This window comes from Gordionus sp. m RMFG-2023, chromosome 3 (assembly GCF_954871325.1).
Source record: "Gordionus sp. m RMFG-2023 chromosome 3, tfGorSpeb1-WG-v2, whole genome shotgun sequence".
NCBI lineage: Eukaryota > Metazoa > Nematomorpha > Gordioida > Chordodea > Parachordodidae > Gordionus > Gordionus sp. m RMFG-2023.
In genome coordinates this window covers 27,773,151-27,797,147 of record NC_088777.1, presented here as the reverse complement: position 1 = coordinate 27,797,147, position 23,997 = coordinate 27,773,151, and the positions used below count along the sequence as shown (strand labels likewise).

General features: G+C 26.9%; 1 protein-coding gene across 1 annotated transcript; it reads left to right on the top strand.

Annotated features, from left to right (window-relative positions):
• The first annotated feature begins 141 nt into the window (after positions 1-141).
• On the top strand, positions 142-19,063 carry LOC135925746 (large ribosomal subunit protein uL16m-like). The gene is made up of 5 exons (XM_065461207.1): positions 142-210; positions 253-321; positions 363-520; positions 11,196-11,334; positions 18,714-19,063. The coding sequence occupies exons 1-5, from the start codon at positions 180-182 to the stop codon at positions 19,016-19,018; spliced, it is 702 nt and encodes a 233-aa protein (XP_065317279.1). The 5' UTR covers positions 142-179; the 3' UTR covers positions 19,019-19,063.
• The last annotated feature ends 4,934 nt before the right edge of the window (positions 19,064-23,997 follow it).

Below are 23,997 nucleotides of genomic sequence, written 5' to 3'. Positions count from 1 at the left end.
GCAATAACCAAATTTTTTTTATATCAAATTAATTTAATATTAAATAATTTACAGATTAGACAGAAGTTAAATTATTTAATATTTTTAAATCTCTCGCTTCAAACTTATAGGGGCCATTTTGACAGCCATTTTAGCTTATTTCCTTTTTTAACATTTTTTATCACCCACAAATCAACGCAATGAGCTATAATTACGCAAATAATTTTTTAAGTAATTTTATAAAATATATATCAATTTAAATTTAAATTATAGAGTATATAAGTTACGTTAAATTTGAAACTGCCTATTTTAGGAAGTTATTTCCAACCCAAATTTTTGAAAGTATATTTTTGAATAAAATTAATAATTATTAAAGTATAAAGATCTTGTATACCCTCCAAATGAAAAATTAGCTCCTGTAGAAAAGGTACCATTGTTTGTAAGCAATCAAAAATCACCTAAGATGATGAGGAAAAATATTGATATTAGAGGGCCTGAATTGGTTCACAACAAATTAATTCATCAACAATATGGTATCATGGTAATCACTTTATGTTAAAATATTCATTTAAAGTAAATTTAATTTAAATATAAACAAAATAATTTAAAAGCCTGATTAAATCAAATTTTATATGTATCTTGAAAAAAAATGCACCAAGAATCTATATTTTATAATTAAATATTAATACTATCATGCATATTGGTTCAATATGCATTAAAAATTGTTAGACTTTTTCAAAACAATATTAAATAATGCATTCATTATTTGTATTTACTATTTATAATAAATAATTAAATTTGCATTTATTTTGCACATAATTTATTTTATTATTTTAAATGATATTATATGTTGCATTAATCCTAAAAGTAATAATAAACTGATAATCAATTAATATTTTTAAAATGAAAGGATACCAAAAATCTCAAAATTATTTTTGTCATGTAATAAAATTTATTCTATATTTTGTTGGTACTAAGATTCATTCATAGGCAATTTTAAATATTAATTCTAAAAAATTATTAAAATAATTTAATTAGATTGTATAAGATGATAAAATGCATTTTAGTCCATTTGGTTTATTAATAAATTTAATAGGTAAACAAAGTTTTGTAATAAAAATGGCTGCATATTTTATTAATAACTTTCTCTATAGAGTTGTTTTCTTCCAGACAGTTTAACTTCTTTTAAAGGAGCTGACTCCTACTTATTCAAAAGAAGTTAGCTCTTGATTCCCTAATTGAGTTTTTAATTTAAAAAAGGGATCATGGTTTCTTAGCTGCTCCCTTGATTTTTATGTTTATAATAAAAAGTAGATTTGACAAAATTTGTGATTTGTTTGAAAAAATTTAAAAAATCTATTTGTGCAAATTGTTTAAAAAAATTTAACTAGTCAATTAGTAAGTTGGAAAATAAATGATTAATTCTCTAAAAAAAATCCTTAAAATTTTAAACAAAATTAAAATTTAATTTTTTAATTAATAAAATAATTGTTTTAATTTTAGCATCTGTTATTTCCCAATTGGGTGTCCTGATACATTAGTCAAGTTTAAGATATATAATCTTGATTATCAGTTTTGTGGTAATTTAACATTTTAAAACTCTCACTCCTCCCCTTTACTGATATAGGCAAGTTTAATATGGGAAATATTGTTTAACCATTTTTCTGGATATATCAATTGTTTATAACAATATATTACACAAATCAAATAAGCTCTAATAATTTCCAAAATATTTGACTATTTATCAAAGTTAAAAAAAGATTAATTATATTTAAATTAGATTAGCTTATTAGCTGATAGTTCATCAAGAATGATGGGAAATCAGAATTTTCTCTGTATGGATATATAATAAATTTTACCTTCATTTGATGATGGATGAATCAGAAAAGTCAAATGAAAGGAATGGATTATCCATATTCATCCATCCAAGATTTTATAAATTTATAGAGGAAAAACCAAATATATTATGGGAAATATGGAGTAAAAAAATATGATTTGTAAGTTATAATAAATTATTTTAAGGAATTTTCCACATCCAGACCCAATGGTTTTTGCTCTCTCACTTTAAAATCTACATTAATCTCAAAGAATCATTTAAATGCTTTTAAAACCTTCCTAGACCTGCCATCATAGATTTAAATCAATTATGGGACAACCCAGATAATCTCATAAACACTATGGTGATATCCACCTCATTCCGGGATGTGAACCTGGCAAAATTTTTGCCAGGATTTGGTTCGGGTTTGGTTTAAGGTTAAAAAAATAGGTAGGTTCGGGTTTGGTTCAGGGAAATATTTTTAAACACTGGTTTAGTTCCAGGTTCAGCTTGGGCTTAATTTTTGAATTGATAAAAAAAATCTATATTTTAATCATAATTGAACAACTAGACATAGATTTGGTATAAAAAATTAATTTTTTATTTTATTTATTGGCAAAATATAGTTAAAAATACAAAGCATAGTCATGTATCAATTTTAGAAATTTTATTTAGATGTATTTCTTTTAATTAACAATATCCAATATAATAATTTTTACTTTGACTTGTTCACTTTCATTTTCCTCTTTTAATAATCTTCTTTGAGAATAAGTTAAAAATTAAAAAATTTGGCATAAATGAAATTAATTGTTTTAAATTTATTAACCCTCCAATAGGAATCTTTGTGAATAAATTTAAAAATGGCCTAAATGAATTAAGTTGTTTGAAATTTATTAACACTTCTAATTGGAAATTTGGAAATATTATAAAATCTCAATTAAATTATTAATATTTTTTTACAATTATACAAATATCATGATTTTAAACAATACACCCAGTTGAACCCGGGTTCAAATAAAATTCCTGGGTTCTGTTTGGGGTTTCGAAAATTTTATTAACTGAGTTCAAGGTTCGATTTGGGTTCAGATTTTTTTTCCAAACACTCGGGTTTTCTTCTCGAGGTTTGGTTTGAATCCCTGCCTCATTGCAATGGGCTATTTAGAAGATTATTGGCAAAAATAATTGCCATGGGTTTAAACTTATTTAGTATATGTATCACTTGGGATTTGGTGTTAAGGGAGAAGGCAAAATAGCTTCACATGCCATTTTATATCCAAAATCCTCCTCCTAACATAGCTATTATCAAAGTAGACTTTAAAAATGTTTTATTAGTGAACATTTCATAAATTGTTCAAATTTCCTGTTTATTCAAAATTCCTAGAGACATACTGTAAATTGAAACTCCTTTATTCAGCCCACATGTCATGGATTCTGCAAAATGATCCAGCAGGGAGAAAACATCCTCGTTTATTTTACCTTGGTATTCATTATCTTAAATCTAAATTTGATTTGGATGTAAATATTTGGCATCTTGATGATGGAACAATCTGTGATGTTCTTCCTAAAATAATGGTTAATTTCTTGAAGTCAATTTTAAAAGAATCATTCTTAATAAGTCCAAATCCGAGATCTCTTTCCATGATAGGGCCACTTCACGTCAAATCAATCACGATTCGGCCCACACCTGTTAAAATTGTTAGAAATTTCTGGATTAGATAGGTAAGGAAATGAGAAAGCCTTTTTTAGCTTGCTGGTTCTCGAGATTTAGTAGCTCATAGGTAAAAAAAAGAGCCACTTTGGAATCTATAAAATTTTTAAAATGCTTATATCTCAAAAATTATTTGTAGTAAAATTATATATAACATATTGTAAGTAAAAATATATCTAAAGGGCTATCAAAGAAAAATAAAAATTGGCGCCAATTTGAATCTTTAACTTCCTGTTTACCTATATTGCTTTGCCTGTATTTTTAAGCAAAAAAGGTAAATTGTTTTGGAATTTTTTTTTTGCTTTTTTAGACAACCTTTATAAATATATATATGATATCAAAACCTTGGCGACGATATCGACTCTTCCGAAATATACATTTTTACCAAAAATTGAAGAAAAAATAGATAACGCTTTATGGAATTACGTAGTGTTGTTAAACGGCTCGTTTTGAGCCGATTTTTTAAAACAACTAACTCAATATTTTAGCCAGAAAAATATTGTCTAAGCCTCGAGATTTGGTTAATATATGGCCAGACCTTTGTTCCTTCTATGAGCAGAATCTTCGGGCTTGCGTAATATTCCTCTGGATAAAATATTGAGTTAGCCGTTTTTAAAAATCAAACGAGCCGTTTAACAACACTAGAATTACGGATTATATTAAAATTTTGATGATAACTTACTAATAATAGAATATTTTCACTTTTCATACTAAAAAAATTTGAATTTCTATTAAATATACTAATTAAACTGGGGGGCAGTGTGGGCAAATGCCCACTAGACACTTAATAATGTAACAAATTTCCAATAATAAATATTTTTTTATTATTCATTTTTATTAAGAATATAGAAATATAGATAGATAATCATATTCATTCTATAATTTATAATATATTTGATACAAAATTTAGTTAGATATTAATAATTATATATTTTAAGAAAATAAATTAAAAAGATGAATATTTTTAATTGTCTCATCCTTATGTAAAGTATATGCAGTTGAAGGACTATCTAAAATTTATGATTATGTATCTAAAATTTATGATTATATATCTACAATTTGTCAATCAGGAATCAGGTAGGGATATGTATTAGAATTTGAGGGTCCTTGAGGATGCACTAACACTACTTGATTTTTTTTCTAAAACATAGACCATCCACCATTGATTATCATATATGTTACATATCCATTTATTTTTCATATAATAAATTCGAATGAAATATTATATTTAATATTTTCGATTCTGTTGAGTTTGAATAAAATTTTGCTTTAATTTTATCCTGAGAAATTTGATAAAAAATATGAAATTTTTGCTTTCCTGGTATTGTACATATATATTAAATCTCTTTTCTAAAGTTATTAGCTCTTTCTCATATTCGTCTTCCATAATATAGGAGAAATCTATTCCTTAATTAATAAATTATAAATCTTTTGCCTTTAATATTTTCCTTACAATAACAAAAACTCTTTAGGACAAGTTATTTGTTCTGAAACAGGTCTTTGTAAACGAGCCCTGGCCACTAAATGTTTGACTGTATCTCCAACCCCGTACAAGGTGATTTGCCATAATATGTGGCGAGAAATGCCTTTCGGCTTTTATCCCGATACCGAAATCATATTCATGGTGGCCCAGATTGATTAAATTTTTGTGAATTTTATATTTTACTGCTGCTCCATCTGAAATGTAGAAGAATTTTTTTGGTCAGCATGGGAATTTCTCTTTTAAGTAGCGAACTAAATATTTTTGGAATTAATAAGCGGCATTTGTATTATGAACGAGAGATTCAGATATTATTACGAAACTTAATTGATTTAAATTATTAAGTGACGTAATAAATTACAAAAGGATGAATGGTAACCTGAGATTTATTCCAGTGAAACCCCTGTACTTTATCTTGAACCACAAAGACATGATTTTCAGCAAAATCAGCCTGAACGATATATTAATTTTCATTTAAATTCATTTTAAGAGAATTATGAATATTGTTTGCTGCGTTATGAATGAGTGTAATAGTAAAATGTTTAGTTTTTCTAAAAGTGTTTCTAAAGTCATCCTCAATGAAATTTAATCTATATATCTTTTTTTTTATTTCTATTAAATCATTGCTATTTTAAAAAATTCTCTTTAACTCTTTTATTTGAAAGTTTAATAAATGTTCCTTAATCTATCATTTTATTATATAGATTTAAGATCAAAGATTAAATCATATTTGAGAATCATTTTACTCTTGTTACAATAGAAAATAAATCAGTATGCTCATATTGCAAATTAAAAATGTTTGGTAATCATTTGTCAAATTTAGAAAGATATCTGGAAAGAAATTACAACAATGAATATCTAAATTATTTGAATGAAAAAACAAAATATCAGGAAATGTTATTTGCAAGAGAACCCAAAATTAATATAGAAACATTTTTTCCAAAAAAATTTATAAATATAAATTTAACATCTAATGATTTGATGAGTTCTATCATAGAACTTGTTACTGCAAATGGTCGGCCTCTATCAATATTGAAGATTCTGAATTTCAAGGAATCATAAATCCACTTTTATCTAGGCTCATTTTAGTTATTAACAAAGAGAATATATCCCGAACTATTAATAGAACAGCCCAATCCATAGATAAAATATCAAGAGGTAAAAGGAAAATTAATAAGTTTAAAAGTTTATGCAATTCAACGACTAGACAGGTCAATTCCTGGTGTAAATATTCAATTTATATCAAAGTCCATTATAATTTTGAGGACTCTTGGAATTGTAGAGCGGAAAGAAAGAAGTACAGGAGAATATACTAAAAACTTTACAAAAATTTATAATTAATATTGATCAAATATACACAATTATTTCTGACAATGGGGAAATTTTATCAAAGCTATAAAGCTCTTGCAACCTGAAATTGATTATGATATAAGGAGTGAATCAGTAGATGATGAGAAATATGGATGATTGTATATAAATATGATATCGATGATATACTGAACACTATTTTATCCTATCCAATTTATAGTGTACTTTTTGCAGCTCATACACTTCAGCTTGCACTTCAAGATGCAATAAAATTATCATGTCGCTCTTGCAAAAGCTAGGAGCTTAGATTTAAAATTAAGACATCCCACTTATCAAAAGTTATTGAAAAATATGAAACTTCCTAAGCCTGTGTTAGATTGCCACTGATGGCATTTAACCCATGATATGTTAGAAAGGCTGATTTTACTCAAACTCAATATCGAAGAATTTATTGATTGAAGATTGGAAAGAAATAATAACGATTGTTGAAATTTTTACAAAAATCGCAATCAAACGATTCCAATCTGAACAACACTGGCAGAATTTTATGCAGAAATGTTAAGATGCTGCATTGAACTAGAAAAAATTCATTTTACTCAATTACTATATTCTTGTACAGAGAAGCAAGGTTTATAAAGAATGAAATTCTCTTAGCTGCCATATACCTTAACCCAAGATACAAGGTTAATTAAAAGCTTAGTAAATTAATTATTTTGTATTTATATTTAAATTATTTATGGAATAGCCATTTATTTAAATATAGACAGTATAAATCCATAAATATTACAGGTATTACTTAATGATGATTATAAGATTTGTGCGAAAAGGCATCATGCCAATTCATGGAGTCGTAAAAGCATAACAACGCTGATTTTATCTGATGATATTAGTTTCGATGAAGTTATTGACCAAGAAGATGATCTAGAGAAATTGATACAACTTAAAAAAAGGCAGGAGGAAATACTTAAAAAAGGCCCAACGATTGCAGAGAAAAGTATTGGAACTATAATTACCATATTTAACGATTTCAAAAAATTAGATAAGGAAAATATTTTTAATTTTCGGGAGTCTGCTAAGCTGGACCACCCTGTTATATTTTATCCACAATCTTATTTGCGGCTGCAACCCAAGTTAATTTATCATATTTTCACATAAATATATTTAATATATGTTAGCGTTGAAAGATTTTATCACATTTGAAATTCATTCTTACAACACAGATCGAGGATGAGTGAACCACTCTTGGAAGATATTATGTTAATACGTCTAAATAAAATTTTTTTAAATTGATACAACTATGCTTTGTATTTTTCACTATATTTGGTCTATAAATTTAATAAAAAATTATTTTTTATACCAAATTTATGTATGTCTAGTTTTTTAAATATGGAATTTTTTTTATCAATTCAAAAATTCTTAAACTCGAGTTGAACAGAACTAAACCCGGGTTCAAAAATATTTCTCTTAACCGAACCTGGGCAAAAATTTTGCCGGGTTCACATCCCTGCTTGTGAGCATCAATATGTATCAGAAACACCCAATAAGCCTATTAGGACACTCAATGACCTTCATAATTTTTTATTGCAAATTATATTGATCTTTGTATTATTGTACTGATAATATTAATTTATACAGGTAAAAAAATATTGATTAAAATAATAGTGAAAATATTCACCTATAGAGATGAGTTATTAACTTGCAAAAAATGTGCAATGATTTTTTTATCTAGAGTTGGGGAGAGGGCGAAAATTTTAGCTTAAAATCAATATTATAAATTGAAGTTTGATGTTAAGAGTGTAATTGTTTTTGTTATGTGTATCGTGATAGCGAGGAGTCACTTTGTATAATAAATGCATTATTTGTGATTAATATTTTTTTTGCGCATTCATTCTTGTGATATATTATAAAAAAAATGCTATTTTTAAAATTAGAAAAAATTATTATTTTTTTTTGTTTATTACTTAATTAAATAGATATATATGGTGAATTCCATATCAAATCAACCAAAAAAAGTCGATTCTCAACCCGACCCTCTTCAATTTTTCTTAAATTTTGCATAATGGTAGTATAAACTATAACTAAGAAAAAAATGAAATTTTACCTCCCAACAAGGTTTACTCGCTAAGATATGGGCGTTTAAAGCGCGGAAAAATAGTACATTTTTGACAAAATGTGCCTCATTTATTTTCAAATATCTCGAGAAATAATTAAGTTAGAAAAATAATTTAATTTTATTATGTAGCTTAATAATAGTTCTTTAATATGACATAAAAATAAATATGATATAAATTTGATGAATGTCCAAAACCGGATGTATAAAACCGGAAATGGCCATAGAAAAAAAAGGTATTTTTTTTTTCGAAATTTTTTTTCCGTAGATAGATATAACACTGCTTTATATTTGTGCCAAATCCTAGCCTGGGATGAAAAAGGGTCTAGGAGTTATGATTCTTTATATGGCTTAAATTGATCAAAAATATCTTCATTTAATGAATACTTATGAAATAATGTTTTTTTTTAAATTATGTCTAAATGATAGGCCCTAACTTTTTTTTATTTTTAATTGTTAACATATTGTGACTGAAAATTACTTGACAAAATAATTCTAAACCAATTTATAACTTTATTTTTCTGAAATGCATAATTACATATAATATAATAATTCATAATTATGTACAATATATCATATATTAAATTATCTAAAGAATTGGTATAAATTTTGACTTTAATTTTATTTTCATCAAGGGGAATATAAGCATGGTATTTTTGTGTTCCCGGAATTCTTTTTGCTCTCAAAAATCTGCTTTCTAGATGATTTTCCATATTATTGTATTCATTATTGCTTACAAAAATGTAATTTACTCCATGTATATTATTTGTTGCAAAGTCGAATAAATCCATTGGTGTCAAAATATGGTTTTGATATGGCAGTTGCAAACTAGCTCGAGCTGCTAGCCGTTTTGTATACCTCCTAAACTGTCGCACGGACTTATTCCATGAGCTGTAGCAAAAAATCGGCCTTTATACCAAAATCACATTCATGATTATAGAGATTTATGAAATTTTTTTTATTTTTATATTGGATTACGGCCCCAATCAGAAAAATAATAAATTTTGGTCAATGTATCAAATCTTTCTTTTAAAAATAAGATCATTTTAGTTTGAAATAAATAAAAGGCACAGGCATTGTGCTTTAAGCAATCTGATATCACCACTAAACTTATATGTTTTATAGTGTTGTCCTGACGATAATAAATGATAAAAGGGTGAATAGTGGACTGATTATTTGTCCAATGAAATCCCTGTACATGGTCTTGCACTATAAATGCATAATTTTCCGAAAAGTCAGCAATAACTAAGTATTCGCCAACATTTAAATTAGATTTTAAATTGTTTTGAAATAATGATTGTTGTGATGCTATAAATGAATGTGGAATCAAATTGTCTAATTTCTCAATTAAATAATCTAGGAATTCATAAGCTGATTTTGTCAGCGTTTTGAGCGTAGTTCTATCTACCAACCATTGTTTAAATGATATATAATCTATTGAATTCGTATCAAATAATATAATAAGTCTTTCTTTTATTTGGGATGATCCAGGACAAAATTTACATTTATTGAAGTAACATCCAGGCTGGGCAGGATTGCAAAGACTTTGTGCAATACAATGTTTATAATCGTTTATTGGAGGATAATTATAATGATCATTATTGTTTGTAAGCTGTTTTAATTTTCCCCCTATTAAAATAAGCTTAAAATTTTGGTGTAGTGTGCAGATACACATGGTATGTGTACCTGGACCACCTGCTAAAACACAGTTTTTGGGTCGTAAGAATGCAAATCTATTCACTCACAATATGTTAACAATTAAAAATAAAAAAAAGTTAGGGCCTATCATTTAGACATAATTTTTAAAAAAACATTATTTCATAAGTATTCATTAAATGAAGATATTTTTGATCAATTTAAGCCTAATAAAGAGTCATAACTCCTAGACCCTTTTTTATCCCAGGCTAGGATTTGGCACAAATATAAAGCAGTGTTATATCTATCTATAGAAAAAAATTTTCGAAAAAAAAAATACCTTTTTTTTTCTATGGCCATTTCCGGTTTTATACATCCGGTTTTGGACATTCATCAAATTTATATCATATTTATTTTTATGTCATATTAAAGAACTATTATTAAGCTACATAATAAAATTTAAATTATTTTTCTAACTTAATTATTTCGCGAGATATTTGAAAATAAAGGAGGCACTTTTTGTCAAAAATGTACCATTTTTCCGCGCTTTAAACGCCCATATCTTAGCGGGTAAGCCTTTTTGGGAGGTAAAATTTCATTTTTTTCTTAGTTATAGTATATACCACCAGTATGCAAAATTTAAAAAAAATTGAAAAGGGTCGGGTTGAAACCTTGGTTGATTTGATATGGAATTCACCATATATAGATAAAAAAAAGAAATAAAAAATTATTATTGTTTTATATTTTTTTTAAGAAAAGTTCAGTCATACATTTCTGTTTTATTGTAAAAAGAAAGGAAAATATATTGAACAAAGGTATCAAGTAAGAACATATTTGACTTTGAAAAACATTAATTATAAAATAATTTTTACATTAATATTTAAAATAGTATAATTTTTACATTAGTATTTAGTATTTGACTTTTAAAATAGTTTTAATAACCCGTTTTGATATTTTTTTATTCATGCACTCCGCCAAATGTTTGATTTTTTGACCCGCCCATGATGGCAGGCATAATCAGTATTTTAATAATACTTATTTTTGCTAATTTAAGATATTCATAAATAATATCTGTTATTAGTCAATTTTTTATATATTATTAATCTCGAATCGAATAATTTTTTTATACGCCTAATTTACATATGATATTTTTTTACAGGCTATACATGGTGGTAATCTAAAACATAATCATTTCGAATTGATACGGAATATTATTAATAGAAAAATAAAAGAACAAAAAATATTTGCTATTTGGAGGGTAGACCCACCTTGGAAACCGGTGTCAAAGAAAAGTCAAGGTATTATTTCACATATTATGGAAAAAATTAAATACCATTGCACTAAACTGATGTAATCTGATATTTTATACATTTAATCATATATATTTAAAAAAGGATAAAAAAAATAGGAACTAAACCGAACCATTAAACGATATTAACCATACTACTTACAAAACACTGAACCGGAACTTATAAAAAGGCCTATTAAAACCGGGTGAATTCATAACTGTTAAAGATTATTATTGAAAAATTTTAGTCGCCGTTTTTACATATTTTAGCTTCTCACCATATCATTTACTCTTTTTCCTTACAGGTATAATTTGATAGAAGAGAATCTTGAAAATATATACGGCTCAATATTATTTTTTAGGGAATAATGATAAAATATGAAAAATCCTTTAAGTTTTTTTGCAAAAAGGTTACAAACTGTTTTTAAAGATTGAAACCTAATGAATATTATTATTTTTTACGAACTGAACTTGAACCATGAATCTTTACTTTTTATCTAAATCTGAACCGTTGAATCTTTATTTTTTATCTAAACCTGAACTGAGCCTATATTTATTACGGTTTAGATTTAGACTCATAAAATCAATTATTAAAATATATGATTATTTTTCGTTTGGCGAAACCTTTACCATTTTAAACACATTTATAGCCTTTTTGAAAACGCGTACTTATAATATGACAAAACCTTGTATCAAAAACCAATAAAAATTGTTTATTTCACATGTTTTAAAGAGGGTGTTGAACCGTTAAGTATAATGGCTCAGTTCCATTTCGGTTCTTAGTTTTAAATTTTAAAACAATTTATTCCATTTTGGTTATTTTTGTAAATTTATAAATTCTTTCCAGTTTAGAAATTCATATCGGTCCTTTCCCGTTTTCATTCAAATTTTAAATAATTTATAATATATATTTTTAAATTTATTGACCCACAAAATTATTTTAAAAAACTTGAAAATTAAAAAAAACAGGAATTTCAAAAAATATGAACGGTTCAGATTTAGATTCATAAGATGAATTATTCAGGAATAAAATTTTTTTTTCTTTTGGCAAAACCTAGTTTTTTTTTCGCAATACTTTATATTTTTTTTAATTGACCCATAAAAATATTTTTTAAAACTTTTAAAAATGAAGCAAACAACAATTTAAAAAAATAAGTTGAGTTAAAAAAACAAATTAAATAATAAACTAGAGCGTGTCTACAAATATTTAACCGATACTATATTTAGATTGATTTTTATTTACCATATGTCTTTGAACCAACATTTTTTAAAAAAACTAACTTTCTCAAATGATAAAGTGTATTTTTTTTATTCTCCAGGTAATCATCTCATTTAAAATATGTTTATGTTTAGGTCATTTTTTTGGGCTAAAATATTGAATTAGCCATTTTTAAAAATCAGCTAAGCGAGCCGTTTAACAAAGCCAACTAAATATGCCTGGATATTTATAAATCCTTTTCGTATTTTAGATAATATAGCAAATATTATCAAATCTTTAGCTACTCTATCTTTTAAAATAATTGAATTTTGGTTCCTTTTATTTATTTAATATTAATAAATGATGTATAAAATATTAAATAATTTTATACAGATCAAAAATTACACAAAATCAATGAAAATGTAGGATCAGTTTTAAAAACATCGACCTGATCCAATATTTTTAAAAAACGATAAATTGGTCCTGATTTGATTCAATATTTAATATAGGCACAGCCCTAAACTTAACAGCCATATATAAATTTATACTATTTATTTTTTTAAATTGAGTTAGATTGAATTTCAAATTATGCTATAATTTTAAAAAACCTTTATCCGGTTCAAATATATAACTGTTCGATTCTCTCTTTTTGATATCTAATATAAGGTCATTCCACCATCTCAGATTTGTTAAAATTCTATATATAAGTTAATGAAGTATTGTAATTGACTAATCCAAAATATTAATCCCTCTATACTAGAACTGGATATATAGAGTCTCAAAGTGGGTCTGCCAAAAAAAATGCTTTCTAAAATTTTGATTGGCTCATTTTATAGTCCTAAGAAAACCCTTGAATGTAGTTTGAATAAAATTAATCAGCTAGGTGGCGTTATTTAAATAGCATAAATTGAAAATATAAATCAATCTACATATTTTTATATTCCATAATAACATATGAATAAAACATTTTGGCACAAAAATAAAATTTCCGTTGATAATAGTGCTGTAAACATTTCTTAAAAAATAGAAACGCGTTCAACGTTCATTGACAAAAATCGAACGCGTTCAAGTTCATGTTCAAAAAAAAGGAACGCGTTCACGAACACGTTCACGTTCATAAAACCGTTCAAAATTTTATGATAAATTTTTTTAAAATTTAATTTAATATAAATAAAACTTATATTTTAGCCATGTTAAAAAATAATATAGTTTTATTTTGATAATTTAAAAAAATTTTCTTATTAAATTTTAATAACAATTGTTTTCAAAATATTTATCTGATAGACAGGAACCCTTGGCAGTTAATACGGCATTAGCTATACTAAAAACGCGCTCTACAGGGGCAGATAAGGGGATTGCGGTATTATACTTAATAAACAGCTCTTTTAACGTGGAGAATTAATTAATAACATATTGTTTTGTTATTTGCAAAAAAGTGAGATAAGTTATCCTCCTCCAATCCATTCTCTAATCTCGACAAAAAAAGGATATCTCGAAATTAACAGTTATCTAAGGTTTTCAAAGCATTTTTTTCAATAACACTTTAAGTTTATTTTTAATAAGTTAGTTCTGTGGAAGTTTTATCCATGGCCATTGAAGTTTGAATACTGGATGTATAATTGCAGAAAGAACATATTGACCTTATATATATGTTCAAATCTTTAAAAAAATAAAATATATGTAATTAATTGAGAGTGATAGATTTAATACCTTTTATTAATTCCATTTAATACGGCGTCTATCAATGATTCACCATATTGGAGGCCACTAATTTTTTTAATTTTAAAATAACTACCGTTATTGTTGGGGTCAAATATCCCAAATGCAATATTTCTTTAAATTTAATAATGCAATATTTCTTTAAATTTAATAATGCAATATTTCTTTAAATTTAATGATTTAACTTAGTTATATCATATAAAATCAAATAATTAATATTAAAATCAAATGTTGTTTTAAATTGGAACCTGAAGATTTTGACAATATACTTTTTGGCCACATTTTACACTTGATAAGCATTGGATTAGTTCCTTCAATATAGGATGTTAATGTAAAACATTTATCATATTTGGCCATGTAATGATAATTCATCTGATTTTGGATTTTCAGAATCAGATGTTGAGGATTAAATAATTATGCTAATCTATTAAATTAAAATATAAACAATAATATTCAGATTAGTGTTAAAAAAATTGAAATTGATTAAAAAATATAAATAATACATTTTTTAAAAAAAAATCGGAAATATTAAATTTTTCAAAAAAATAAAAATATTTTTTAAATTGAACGAACGTTAAATTCGAACGCGTTCGTAAGGAACGCATTCACGTTCATCGTCAAAAATAAAAAAACGAACTTCGTTACAAAACTAGTTGATAATGATTGGATTCATCAATTACAACAGTTCATTAACTTATATATCAAATTTTTACAAAAATATAATATGTCAAAAAAATATTTTATATTGGCTAGAACATTTGCTTGGAAATTTGCCGTTCAAATTACTTAACTGTTCCATTTAGCCTATTATCCAAAATTTATATGGGTAATTCCATGACAAATCGACCAGCGATTCGGCCGAACATCTCAAAAATGAATGAAACTTGGCATGTTAGTTATTTATGTTGTAAATGTTAATAAAATCAAAATTTTAGAGTGCTAGCTCAACCAGATTCAAAGATATACGCCTTCTAAGTCGAAAATCGCGAAGTGCGGGATTTCATTAAATCTTGTTATTTTAAAAAATACTTAGTTACAAATAATATGTCATTTTATAGCCCTTAAAATTTTACGTTGGAAAATATTTAAAATAAATTATTAAATTTCAGGTGTTTTTTTATTTCCGGTAAAAATTAAAAATTAACATTTTTAGGAAGGGATTTTTTTTGGTGCTAATATTCACTATAAATGTTTATTAGCTTTATATTAAACGATTTAATAAAAAATCTCCATAGCCATTTTTGTTTTTAAATTTTTATAAATAAATAAATGTAATATAGATGGCGTTATATTAAATTTTTTTATAATATATAATTTTTAATAAAAATATGAATAGTATTGTGATTAAAATTAAAAAATCAATTGAGTATAACCAAGAATGATGTCGGGGGGCGATATGTAAGTAGGCAGCCCATACAGATATGATTTTATTAGGACGCTATATTGTAAAATAAACATATTTTAAAATTTTATACACAAACAATATAAAAATAAATACCTCTTGTTTTAATCTTATCCCATTTTGTGCATATTAATAGAATTTCTTGAGACGATAATTTGTAGGTATATCCTGTTACTGTAATAGGATCTACTATGGTTATTATTTGATTAATGGGACCATATCTTTTCCTTAATTGTGGGGTAAAAGAAGGATATGGTCCATGGGGATGTAAAAAGGAAATATATATCTCCTCAGTAGTTTCATTCTTTTTTAGTACTGTGGCTAACCACCAAAAATCGTCATAAACACATGTTACGAATTTTTTAATATCGGCAAAAGACAAACGGCATTTGAGATATTGTTAATTTGTAAGTCCTCTGTATATGAAATATTTTTGATTTAAGTTTACTTAAACTCAAAGGAAATACAGCATGTATTTCACGAGTTCCTGGAATGGGACGAGCTAAATTGAATCTTCTCATAGTTTAATTTCATGTAAATTGTATTGTTCGTTGGTCATATATGTAAAATTTACTGATGGCATGTTTTGTTTTGCAAATTGATATATATCAACTGGCGTTAAAATGTGTCCAGAACTGATGCGTTGAAGGCTTGAACCCGCTGCTAATCTTTTTAATGTTCCGCCAAGGCCGTCATATGGACCTTTTCCATGGGATGTAGCTGAAAAATGCCATTCAGCTGCTACACCAAAATCTGATTCATGATAACACAGATTTATAAAAAAATTTCTGTTTTTATATTGTGCAGCTGATCCGTCAGAGCAGTAATGTATTTTGTTTGGATTTTTGCTGAATTGATTGTTCAAAAATTTTATCATTTTAGTCTGGTATAAATACAACATGTTAAAGTTACTCTGATATTACCATATAATTAAGGTTTTCTATATTGCCAATATTATAATATGCTATCATATGATGAATAGTGGCTTGATTATTATTCCAGTGGAATCCTTGAACAGTGTCTTGGATTATAAATGCACAATTTTCAGATAAATCATAAATTCATTTGGTTGTAAAAAATGTTTAAGTTTTGAAATATATGATGATTGATTGGTAGCGATGATAGGAATAAAAAAATAAAATAAGCTGATAAAATCGTTATTTTCAAATAATAACGATAGTAGATCCACAACAATAAAAGGATATATATATACAAATTATGGCCTTAGGAATTTCTATTAATAAGCGCAAAATTATAATAATTTGAATATAAAATTTAAAAATATGTTTATTTTATAATATAGCGTTAATAAAATAATATCTGTATGGGCTGTCTGTTTACATATCGCCCCCGGACATCATTCTTGGTTATACTCAATTGATTTTTTAATTTTAATCACAATACTATACATATTTTTATAAAAAATTATATATTATAAAAAAAATTAATATAACGCCATCTATATTACATTTTTTTATTTATAAAAATAATTAAAATTCAAATAAAATTAAAAAAACAAAAATTGCTATCGAGATTTTTTATTAAATCGTTTAATATAAGGGTAATAAACATTTTTAGTGAATGTTAACACCAAAACAAAATCCCTTCCTAACAATGTTAATTTTTTAAAAATATTTTCGAAAAATTTTAAGGGCTATAAAATGATATATAATTTGTAACTCTATCTTAAGTAATTTATAAAATAACAAGATTTAATGAAATCATGTACTTCGCGATTTTCGACTTTGAAAGCGTATATCTTTGGATCTGGTTGAGCTAGCAATCTAAAATTTTGATTTTATTAACATTTACAACATAAATAACTAACATGCCAAGTTTCATTCATTTTTGAGATGGTCGGCCAAAAATCTCGTTTTTTTGGTCGATTTGAAATGGAATCACCCATATAGCATTTCTATTAGTCATTTATTTTCGTCTTTTGTAAAATATATATTTACTTTTTTTTGTTTTTCCTTGACTTCTATCTAATGCATATATATTTTAATAATACCGTATTTAAATTAAAGCTGTGATCCACAAATTTTTCACCGATCCGATATTTATAATGATTTTTATTTACCATATACCTTTGTATCAATGTCATAAATATATATATTTTCTACTCTAAAAAAGCCAACTAACTTTCACGAATAATTAATTAAACCTTTCAGATATCTGTGGAAAAAATCAGGACAATATTTTGAGTTAATCGTTTTTAAATTGGCTATATCGAGGCGTTTATGAGCACTAATTGAACATGACTCGTTAGATATTTTGAAATCCTTTTCTTTTTACAGATAATATAACAAAAAAGTGTAAAAATAAATTACTTTTTATTAGTTCCTTTCATTAATTTATTATTATGAAATTATTTATAGAATAAAAAAAATTAAGATTGGTCGGATCGGTTTTTTTAAACATCGGCCTCCTCCGATATTTTTTGAAAACGCTAACTATCTTTACCGATCCGATATTAAATATCGGCAGAGTCCTAAATTTAAATTATCAATTTTAATTTTTCAAACATAATTTAAAAATAAAATATGAATTTAAAAATATATACAAATTTGAAATAAAACATTTAAAAACAAATAAGAAAAAAAATGGAAGACGAATATAGAAGGAGAAAATATATTAAAATGACAGTTGAAACTACTCTTGAGTTAATTTAATTTCTTTGTTTTTAAAACCAAGTAAAATTTCTAATGAGATCTTAATTTTTAAGTCAAAAAGTTGCTTTACGCTAAGATATTATTATCGATGCAATTTTAAAATAAGTTACGGGGTTTTGCCACACGATTGAAGATATATAATATTTAAAAAAGAGATTGGTAATGAAACTAATTTAAGGCTGGCCCATGATATTTTTAGCCCTACCGAAAAATATAGCACATTTAAATAATTTTAAAAAATCCAGTCCGACCCGATAAAATAATTTGCCTAATTTGTCCGGCCCAAAATTAATAAGTTGCATGGTTACTATGCTCATGCCGATTCTTTTTAGCTCTTGGGCTTGTATAGTATCACTACATATAATTAATCTATAAACTTAAATTTTATTATCTTTAAGGACTTAGAATGGGCGGTGGGAAAGCTCCTATCCATCACTATGTTACGCCAGTTAAAAGTGGGCGAATTATAATTGAAGTAGGTGGAAAAGTTGAATATGGTGAGATCAAAGATTGGCTGAACAATTTAGCTAAAGTACTCCCTTTTCAGGCTAAAGCTTTCTCGCATTCTACTATGAATAAAGCAATATCTTCTAAAATTAATTTAAATCCTTATTCATTTGAGTTTATTATTAGAAATCGAATGCAAGGTTGTTATAATTGGCTTAGCCTTTATGATTACGAATGGCTTGGAAAATATCATTAAATACTATATGTCATTTTGAATAAATTATGATATTTATTATTATTATTGACAGATTATTGTAAATGTTATAACATAATATAAACATTGTCTTTTTTTGTGGTATAACAAGCATTTTTTTATTAATTATATATTGTATGCAGGGTTTTCCATTCAAAAAAGGAAAAGTATTAATGGCTAGGAAAAAGTCCGATCAAAAAAAAAGGTTAAAAAGGAGAAATATATTCAAGACTTAGGAAAAGGGTCAAACAAAAAATAATTAATTCCGTTTTATAGAGCATTTAGAGACAGGAATACAAAGATTTATTTAAAAAAAAGTAAATTCCAAATATATAAGAGGGGAAATTATTAATGATTGATATAAAATTTTGTTTCTTACTATATATATAATTTTAATGAAATAATTTGATATGCAAAAAATATTTTAAAACAGTTGTTTCCAAAGAAAAATAAAAATTAGTGAAATTTAAAAAATATAATGAGAAAAAAAGTCAAAAAATGTTATGTGATATAAATAATAGGAAAAAGGATTATTAGAATGACATGAAAGTAGAGGAAAAAAATAACGGAAAATAAATAAAAAAGACATAAAAAATGAAAAGAAAAATAACTTAAAGAGATCGCAAAAAGTTAGAAATAAAATAAGGAAAAATAAAAAAATTAAATTTTAAAAATTTGAATTTTTTTTAAAATATTTAGAAAGATATATATATCTTATTACTATTTTATTTTCTCTTTAGCTTTCACCTTTTCTGGTGGTAAGCTCCTTCAACATCTCTCTTCACTATGTTATTCATACAATCTCTTTTATCTAATTTATACTTCTTTTTATTGGCTCTAACTTTATGGCCCCATTGAAGTTTTGGCCTTCCTCTTTTATTTTGCCCATCACTTCCAAACTCTCAACCTTATTTCCTATGTATTTCATAGGCCTTCTCATTGTGTGCCCATACCACCTACCTAAGTCTTTTTACCATTAACTTAGTCTTAATGGGCACTACCTTTGTTACCCCAGCAATCATCCTCAGCATTCTCATCTCCATAGTTTGTAAACTTCTCTCGTCTGATCCTTAATTGGCCATGTTTCCGAACTATATAGAATAGTTGGTTGTACTATGGAACTGTAAATTTTTCCCTTTAATTTGTGTGGATTCTTTTATCAAATAGCACTCCAGATAAAGATCTCCACTTTAACCACCCTTGATTAATTTTATCTCTTTTTCTATTGTGCCGTTTGTTTGTATAGTGGAGCCCAAATATTTGCAGCTTTCAATTGCCGATATCTGCCATTCATTTATATCAATACTCTCTGTTTCATCTCCTCCTATCGCCATATACTCAGTCTTTTCTCTATTCACTTTTAGTCAGTGCTTTTCTAGGATATTTATCCAACTCACCAATCTTTCTTTCATTTCATCCTTGGATTCGGTAAGTATCACAATATCATCTGCAAATATATTCCACCGGACTGTTTGAGGTATAGACTGTGCTAATACATCTATTACTGTAATGAAGAGAAGTGGGCTGAGAGCCGACCCCTGATAAACTCCTACGGCTATTGTGAAGCCTGCTGAAGTACCTGTTGTGCTACAGACCATTGTTGTATGGCCCATATACATATACTGTATTATTCTTATATATTTTTCGGGAATTTGTGGCATAACGCCTACCAGATAAGTTTTCTGGGGATTCTAACGAAGGCCTTTTCTCGATCGAGAAAGACCATGTATAGCTTTTTGTTCTTTTCCTTGTATTTTTCACTTATTTGCCTAATTACGTGGATAGCATCAGTTGTTGGTCTTCCAGGCATAAAGCCAAACTGAATCTCTCCTATTTCGATTATGTCTCTTAATCTTTTTTCTATTATTTTTTGGTATAGTTTTAGATAGTGTGACATTAGTTTTATGCCCCTGTAGATAATTGTGTTGATCCCCTTTATTTTTGAAGATAGGATCTAGATAGCTCTACCTCCATTTTTGAGGGATCTCTTCATTTCCCAGTATTTTATTATACAGATTTGTGAGGAGAATTATTCCATCATCTAGTGCTTTAAGACTTTCTATTGGTATATAATCTGGACCCCTAGCTTTGTTTTTTTTTCATATGCTTGAGGCATGTGATTATTTCTTGTTCTGTTATAGGTTGTACAAGGTTTTGACATGGGGGAGTGTTCGTCTAGATGTAGTATGTGGGGATTAAAGTTGAGAAGCTCCTGAAAATATTCTTTCCATCTATTCATTATTTCTTTTTCCTTTATTATCAATTTCCCATCTTTATTCTTGATTACTTTCGGAGCTCCGTTTATATCCCTAGAATTCTTTTCTCGCTGTTTGGCTAATCTGTATTATTTATTTTGCCCTTCTTGGTATGTAGTTCTTCATACATGTCATTGTATGCCATAGATTTGGCGTTAGCCACCGCCTTTGTATCTAATCTCTTGGATTTTTTGTATCTTGTCTTGTCATCTGGGTTTTTGGATTTGTACCATCTCCTTTATAGTGGTTTGTACATCTACATTCCACCACCATAGTTTTTTGTATGAATTGTTACCTCCCCTTGTCAAGCCTAGTGTCGATTTAGCAGTGTCTATTAATCTCGATGGAAGGTCTGTCCACATTTTTTCACTGACTTGTGAGGAATCTATTGTTTCAATGTTTGCATTGATTGCAAAGGTATGTCATTGTTTTTAATTTACCCCATTTTATGCATGGTTCCAGTTTTATTTTATTTTGAGTGGATTTATTTGAGATTTGTAAATCCATGACTAGTAGCTTGTGTTGTGCGGCGATATCTTCTCCTGGGATGACTTTGCAGTCTATTACATCTTTTAATCTTCTGCGAGAGATTAGCATGTAATCTATCTGTTTTCCTTGTACCACTTTCATATGTTATTAAATGACTGTCTTTTTCCTATAGTAAGTGTTTATTAAGGCAAAGTCGAAGGCTTGCGCAAATTTCAGTACATGCTCTCCTTCATCATTTCTTTCTCCGTATCCAAAACCACCATGATGCCTTTTGTAGCTATCTCTTGCTTTTCCCACATGCCCATTTAAGTCACCACCTATTATGTCATCCTTAGTAGTTTTAAAGTCATCTTTCTCTTCTTCCTTGCAACCCGTTTGAGGAGCATATGCTGAAAGGATGTGTAGTATTGATTGACCAATGCAGAGTTTTATCTTCATTAGTCCATCAGAGATCTTGTTGACTTCTACTACTGCGGAGATTAGATCTTGACTGAGAATGATGCCCACACATTCCTATTGCTAACAATTCCATTATAGTACAATTTATACCCATCTCCAATCATCAAAGTCTTCTGTCCTTTCCATTTCGTCTCTTGTATGCACGCTATATCAACATTTCTCTTGTTCAACATTGATGCCAATTCTCTCGTCTTACCTTTAAGTGTACCAATCTTCAAACTTGCTAATCTTGTCTTCTTTGCTTTGACCTTTATTTTACTTTTCACAGAATGGAGGTCTACACCCTGCGCGTCGCTTGGAGGGAACGCCCTAGCTTTCATATACATATTTTCATTTGTTTCCTTCATTTTGTTTATTGTACAAGTATCCTTAGCACCCGGCTGTCCATGCCTGTCAGTGACCGGGGTGTCATCTCTAAGCTCCGAAATTCATCTTACCATATGTCTTTACACATCATTCATCGAAAAAAAACTTAAATTTTTTATGCTCCTTACCAGAATTGAACCAGCGTCTTATGCGTCCTTCTGTTTCCAATCATACATCTAACCCATTAGGCCACCCCAGCGATATATATCTTATTACTATAATAATAAAAATTATAATGTGCCGATCTAGTTTGTGAATGGGTGAGACAGGATTCAGGATTGCTTTTAAAATCAAAGTCAAAAATAAATTATTGTTAAGTTAATAAAAATATCTTTTGATTGCAATATTAAACACTCAAGGTCGACCGATTTAATTTATATCTTTGGGAGTAACGATTCCTTCTTTAAAATTTTACTATATGCAAATTTTATATGAAAGACAAATCATATCGAATAATACTTAACCATTAACATCACATGAAAGATTTAATTTTATTTTCCCTTCTTAAACATTTTTACCTATGTTTCACGTGAATAATTTTTCAATATCTATTATAGGTAATCTAGTATTTTATATAAATTGACTAATATATTATGTCGAAAATTAGGTTAATTGCATTTGACCAGAACAATTGAATAAAACTTTTATACTTTTAGAAATCTTATTTCACGATATTCTAAATATATTCATATAATATATTTATTAACAGTATGAGGAATAGACTCATTATTATTTAACCATTGACATGTATAAGATTTAATTATATTTTCGCTGATAAAATTTTATAACTATGTTTCACGTAAAATAAATCTTTATGTATTATAGGAGATCTATTATAAATTGACTAATATATTATGTCGAAAATAAGGTTAATTACATTTACCAGAATATTGAATAGAACCTTGATACATTTTAAAATGTTATTTCACAATATTCCAATTATTGTATTGATAATTTATTTATTAACAGTAGAAGGAATAGGCTCATAATTTTTTTACCATTGACATCACCTGAAAGATTAATTTTATTTTCGCTTAAAAAACATTTTTACCTATGTTTCACGTAAAATAATTCTTCAGTATATTATAGAATATCTAAAAAAAATTATAAATTGACTAATATATGTAGAAAATAAGGTTAATTTCATTTACCAGAACATTGAATAGAAATTTGATACTTTTAGAAATATTGGATTTCAATATCTACACTATATAGGAAACCATAGACTGACAATTCATTCGTTAAAATGCATTTTATCATGTATGAATTGAAATCAGAGACGCCATTAACACCATGTTGATTACCACGATGATAATTTACCTTATTACCCCCTGAATTCATAGTGGCGCTATTGTGATTTAGCCCCGATAAATACAATAAATATTATATCGCATCATAGTTGCCTATCACGCG

What these genes read in the sequence shown, in the direction of transcription:
- LOC135925746 (XM_065461207.1), top strand. Translation starts at nt 180, where the DNA reads ATGAGCTATAATTACGCAAATAATTTTTTAA. An exon ending in ATCAACAATATGGTATCATG is followed by an intron (nt 521 to 11,195) that starts GTAATCACTTTA and finishes ATTTTTTTACAG; the next exon opens with GCTATACATGGTGGTAATCT. An exon ending in GGTGTCAAAGAAAAGTCAAG is followed by an intron (nt 11,335 to 18,713) that starts GTATTATTTCAC and finishes ATTATCTTTAAG; the next exon opens with GACTTAGAATGGGCGGTGGG.